The 6,111-nt window shown below is 39.2% G+C and overlaps 1 protein-coding gene across 1 annotated transcript; it reads right to left on the reverse strand.

Moving 5' to 3' along the window:
* Positions 1-3,977: 3,977 nt before the first annotated feature.
* LOC116407651 (DELTA-thalatoxin-Avl1a-like) lies at positions 3,978-6,111 on the reverse strand. The gene is made up of 2 exons (XM_031893385.1): positions 6,011-6,111; positions 3,978-4,606 (listed from the first exon to the last, which is right to left on the reverse strand). Exons 1-2 carry the CDS (start codon positions 6,109-6,111, stop codon positions 4,189-4,191), a joined length of 519 nt encoding a protein of 172 aa, XP_031749245.1. The 3' UTR covers positions 3,978-4,188.

Here is a 6,111-nt window from a genome sequence, read left to right on the forward strand (position 1 = left end):
AAGTTTTCCATCCTGAACAAAAATCTCCAAATCCAAAAATTCTATACTAACCTCACTGGACTTATGGGAAAATTGTAGGCCGTCATCATTATCATTAAGAGTTAGAAAGAAGTCATCTAAAGAGGCAATTTTCGTATCCCAGATAAGTAATAGATCATCAATATAGCGCCGATATACCTTCAGGGCAGGTGGTCGATTCTGACCCCAAATATATCTATCTTCCCAATCCCCAAGGTATAAATTCGCATAGCTCGGCGCAAATCGAGTTCCCATAGCCGTACCCCTAATTTGGAGAAAAAACTCCTTTCCAAACCTGAAATAATTATGTCGTAGTATAAAAAGCATTGATTCCCTCAAAAATTCTCTCTGTTTACGTTCAGGAAAATTGAATTTCTCCAAAACACGCAATACGCCCTCCACACCTCTACTATGTTAAATCGAGTTGTAGAGGGCCGAGATATCAGCTGTCACTAAGACATACCCTCTTTCCCATATAACCCCATCTAGGGTCTCCATTACTGCCCCCAAATCTTTAAGATAGGAAGGAATACAAGGTACCACTGGCTGTAGAAAGAGATCAATGAAGAGTGATAATTTGGACGTAAGTGAATCTATACCTGCAATAATAGGGCGGCCTTCTGGATTCAGTAACCTTTTATGGATTTTGGGTAAATGATAGAAGACCGCCAATTTCGGAAACTTTATCCATATAAAATCAAGAGTTGGCTTTAGTGGTTCAGTATCACTATAAACTGTCTGACATGTTGTCTGTACTGGAGAAATACTGGCCCATTTTACTACATGATCCCTTTCTAAAAAATTGTCTAACCAAAGATCTACCAGTGATATATAAGAAAAATAAGACCCTTAAAGACATTCTAGCGCCCACTGTGTTGAAACAACATAGAAAAAATTCACATATTGATAGAGAGTCTATTTTGAATTATTTTCCTAGTACACTAGAAAAGGATGGAAAAAAGTGTTCAACTTCTAGGGGTTGGCATGTATGTGGTAATTGTTCCCAGTGCAGTTTTTGTCCGAAGAAAATTTCAAGTATTAATTATTACAACTCAGAGAAAAAATATCTAATTAAGGGCCATATCTCCTGCTGGTCCCAATATGTGATTTATATAGTGGAATGTAGTTGTAATAGAAAATATGTGGGACGTACAATACGATCTTTTCGTACTAGGTTGTACGAACATATTCGGAAAATTAGGCTAGGGTCAACTGAAATACCACTGTATAGACACTTTAAGGATGTACATGCATCGGACGCTAGACATCTTAAGGCTTGGGCGATTGAACATGTGGAAACTGACTTTAGAGGGGGAGATAGACTCATGTCTTTAGACAAAAGAGAATCTTTCTGGATGTTTACATTAAATACATTCGAACCAGAGGGTTTCAATGAGAACTGGAACATTAAGTCATTTTTAAGTTAACCATCAGATGGCACTATTGTGTAGGGATTATTCTCATCAGCACGACTTTTTTCTGACCTTTTGGGGGGGAGTACCCACAAACTGTAATTATATTATTGAGTATCTAGAGATTTTATGTGCTGATAGTTGAATAGGTTCTTTGGGGTACCCTCTTGTGATTCCTATGTGAGAACCAGCCTTATGGTACCACCATTTTTTGATCAGTATTCATTTAGTTTCATTGTTATCCTATCTTATTTTTATTCTTATATTCAATTTTATTTTTACTTTAAGGCTGTGGAGTGGTGTATATTCAGCCAGTATCGTTTTAATGTTGTTATGTTCTGGCTTTTGTTTGCTAACTTAGTCCCATAGAAGCTATATGTGTACAGATTGACATATACACCCAAGGGTTAAACTAAACATTACACCAGGGAGGCGCTGGTAATCATTGGGGGGATATATAAGTGAGATCAGGTCCCTGTTTAGAGGCAATCCATGACTAAGCGCAGGTGCGCGAAACGCGTCGGACTATTGAGACCTGTGAGGACCCGTAGCCCGGCATTTGGCCTAAAGCGGTGACGTCACCGCTAGAAGGTAACCGGCGGTACGCCGTGTGAAGGGGCTCGTTCCTCTCAGTGCCTCCACCCTGAGTAAGTTCCCGGCCGGGACGTAGGGTATTTTTGTTTCTATTTGCAGGGAGTGGGGGATCCAGCCATTAGCAGGCTAAGGCTTAGGAGGTGCGCGCATCCGTGCTGTTAGCCCCTGGGTGTTGCCTTTACTATTAGCGTTACTTGGTAGGGGACACACACGAGGGCCTGCGGATTTCTTCCTACTATATCTATTTGGTGTATGTTTAGGAGTGCACTGGTGTACGTTTAGGAGCGCATTTACTTGTATTACTGGTGTATCCCCTTATTATTAGTGAAGTCACTAATAATTTATTACCTATCTACATTTTCAATCTCTATGTGGTAATCCCCATTTGGGTTTATTGTAACAGTCTGTTATGAATTGATCTATATATTCTGATTTATTGGGTAGTATTTATCTCCATCATATACCTGTAACTCCAGCCAATTGTCTTTATGTATATGCTTTTTTGGTATTAATAATGTTTAGCTTTTTAATATGACTCTGTATGAATGTATATATTGTACCATCTCCATTTTTTCAGTTCAATTTTAATGAACTGATAGGGCCAACATTGTAGGTTTTAATGAACTGTTTATGATTATCACTGTATCTATTGTAAATTTTTTAACTTATGACTTGTATATTATTGTGAGTATTTTTACTGTATTGACTTAATGATTGATTAAACTATTATAGAATTTTTACACTTGGTGGCATTTTTTAGCGCTAACTCCGTGTTATAATATTTACATATTCACTGTGGGGATTAGTTTGGAGGAAGGCGGCTATTTACGATATTATATTCACTATTTGGGTGAGTATATTATTGTTGGGTAATTTAATTTGTCCTTTAGGTAATTAATTGTTTTTTCATGTTTTGCACTTATTTTTATTAAAAGCGCGGGTAAGATTTTTTCACTCACGGTAATTATATCTTAGTTGGGATCAAGTACAGGTACTGTTTTATTATTACACCGAAAAGGCAATCATTTAACCATTAAATAAACCCAATAGGGCTGTTCTGCCCCCAATAAATGGTAATTATATCTTAGTTGGGATCAAGTACAGGTACTGTTTTAGCCACAATAGTGCAAGCTATAAAACTATATTTATTCTGCAGAAAGCTTTACCATACCTGAGTAATCAACCCTATAAGCTCCCTGTGTTAAGATACAGCTGCCATTTTAGCTCGGTCTCAGTAGCTTCCGTGCTGCAGCTCTGGCTGCTGGAAGCTCAGATTACACAGAGATGGGAGGGGGAGCAGGAGAAGGGAGGGGGAGAGAGAAGCAAACTGAGCAGACTCCTGCTCGTGCCCTGAAGGATTTTTCTGAGAGCAGGAAGTCTGACACAGAAGAAAATGTGTACACAAAAGAAGAAAATAATGTGTTTCTTTTGATAGAGGACCTTTCCTTTTTATTTAAGAAGCTATAAGTTCAAATAAAAATAAAAATAAAACTATGTAGCTGTCATAAGGGGAGCACATTCAGGTTGGCGCTCAGTCCATGTCTATATATACAGGTATAGATATTAATTACTAGCATATTTTCCAAATGGCCAAAGTCTACCCTACACATTGCTCTTTGTGTGGTGAGCACCATGAGTTGAGTGTGGTTGCAAGGGGGGCCAGGAGTGTAGAGGGCCCAGTGAGCCCCTAATTAATGAGCAATTTCAATATATCATAGTAGAAAAATTCAACTTACCAATATATTGGGGCTGTGGGGCCCAGTAACATCTAGTTATGCCACTGGGAGCCACAGAAACCAAAGAACAATATGGCGAACTGCTACAGGACCTATGACATGGACCTGAAACGAAGTCAAAAGCTACTCAGCATTTGCACATGTTAATACTTTATTTGAAAGGCAGTGTAAGCAGTTGTGATGGCATTTATGAATATGATAGCCAAGTGACATCCAGTATAACGACACAATAAATAATTGGCAAATTAGCCCCCATCTTACATAGATGTTAAGTTACTCCATTGCAGTTACTACTTGTAACCAATTAGATCCTATGTTACATAGTAGAAAATGACCTGAGGGGTTGGTAACTGTACTAGAGTATTTTAGCACCTATATTACTAAATCAGTCAATGATCCATTGGGTTGGAATGACGGCTCTCAGTAGCCTATGCCCCTGTCTCTAAAATCTCTACTCTTAAGATAGCCTTTTTGTCATTGGACATTGTGGCTAAAACTTTCACGTGGCCAAGATGAACGCCCAAGGACTCCCCGTTTCTAGTGACCTCAATTAGTTTCTGATGATCACTTTGGCCGTCGTAGTGGTACATCTCGTTGTAAAGAGCCTGGTCGGCCTTACGGACTTCATCGGTGATCAGCGCACCGAAATATATGCTGTGTATGTTGTAATCAAAAGGGTTCGAAAAGAGGATTGCGATGGTGTGGGTTTCAGAGTAGTGGTACGTGAGGACCCCCACGCTGCCACAGGCCGTCGATGGTGTTTTCACAAACATGCAGTGGTCCACGTTACCAGGAGAGATGGTGGGAGGGGGCGGGCAATACACAAAGCCACTGTCACAGTAGGAGCTGCAATAACAATAAAAATGATGGAACTTTCACAGTAATAAGTACAATGCCCCCATCTCTACCCTCACGTTAATTGTATTTATTAAGTTTAAATTGATTTCCACCGTAAGGATCTGCTATTATCCGGTCTGCATTTCCCTGTACAAGAAGTACAAAACTAGACTAGATAGCCTTCCAGAAGTTTTTATTTGAATTCATAAAGAATATATTTAATTGGAACAAAAATATATGACGAAGCTCTTCTGCAACATCCTTGTTTGACTAGTCCATACATCCACCTATTTTTATTTCTACCTGTATATTGTGCTCGCCCAGTCTGTCACTATTTTCCCCTATTTCTCCTCTTATCGATTACTGGGGTCATTCTACAGGTAGAGACGACTTAATGGTTGGTAATTGACTATCATCTCTAGGTCATGGTAGACCAGGTAGACCCCTTGGATGTTGCTCTCAGTGCCCCCAAACCAGGTATTGTATATACTCGAGTATAAGCCTAGTTTTTCAGCACCCAAAATGTGCTGAAAAAGTCACCCTCGGCTTATACTCGAGTCGGGTGCCATGGGTCCCTCCAGACTAGCACCCTCTGTCCTTTGTGTGCAAATTAGGCCACCCGCAACTAGATCCTCCAGTGCCCTGGCCCGCTCCCAAATTCATCTTCATCTACCATCCTCACCTGTCTCATTCTGCACTAGACATTGCACTTTATATTCTATATAATCTATATATAGTTTTGAAGGATTTTAACTTGGTTGCTGAGTACTCTTAAGGTATCATTGTTGATCCTCCACTTACAGAGCTAGTTTACAGTTTTTATTTGAAATAAATATTTAAAAACATATACCCCACTGATGCCTCATTTAATGTAATTTTATTGGTATTTATTTTGATGAAACTTAGCAGTAGCTACTGCATTTCCCACCCTAGGCTTATACTCGAGTCAATAAGTTTTTCCAGCTTTCTTAGGTAAAATTAGGTACCTCGGCTTATACTCGGATCGGCTTATACTCGAGTATATACGGTAGTTATTTTTAAATTCCAGACTTGGGGGCAAGTTTTGGTTGAATAAAAACAAGATTTCCTACCAAATAAAGCCCCCTGTAAGCTGATAGGGTGCATAGAGGCCCCTAATAGCCAATCACAGCCCTTATTTGGCTCCTCCATGAACTTTTATGGTGCTTGTGTTGCTCTCCAAGTCTTTTTACATTTGACTGGGGCTCACGAGTAAGAAAGGTTGGGGACCCCTGTTGTATACAGTAGAAGAAATAAGGATTCTAATAGAGACTTTTATTGATCAGAAGCCTTTACTTTCCTTTCAACTTTTAGTGTGATACGGACAGTAGTATTTTAAGATGATTTGTTATAGGCCTTTATTTTATATTTTATAAAAATGTATCTATAGTGTACCTTGGAGAAGATAAGGTGATAGAACTGGTCTTGTTGGCTATTTCAATGCACACACATCTTCCTGTGTCCACTTTGGAAACCAGTTCAACCAGTGGCTGCAT

This window comes from Xenopus tropicalis, chromosome 9, assembly GCF_000004195.4.
Source record: "Xenopus tropicalis strain Nigerian chromosome 9, UCB_Xtro_10.0, whole genome shotgun sequence".
NCBI lineage: Eukaryota > Metazoa > Chordata > Amphibia > Anura > Pipidae > Xenopus > Xenopus tropicalis.

Coding starts and splice junctions, on each gene's coding strand:
- LOC116407651 (XM_031893385.1), bottom strand. CDS start 6,111: ATGCAGCCACTGGTTGAACTGGTTTCCAAAGTGGACACAGGAAGATGT. Junction 4,607..6,010: donor ATCACCTTATCTTCTCCAAG/GTACACTATAGA, acceptor TTGTTATTGCAG/CTCCTACTGTGACAGTGGCT.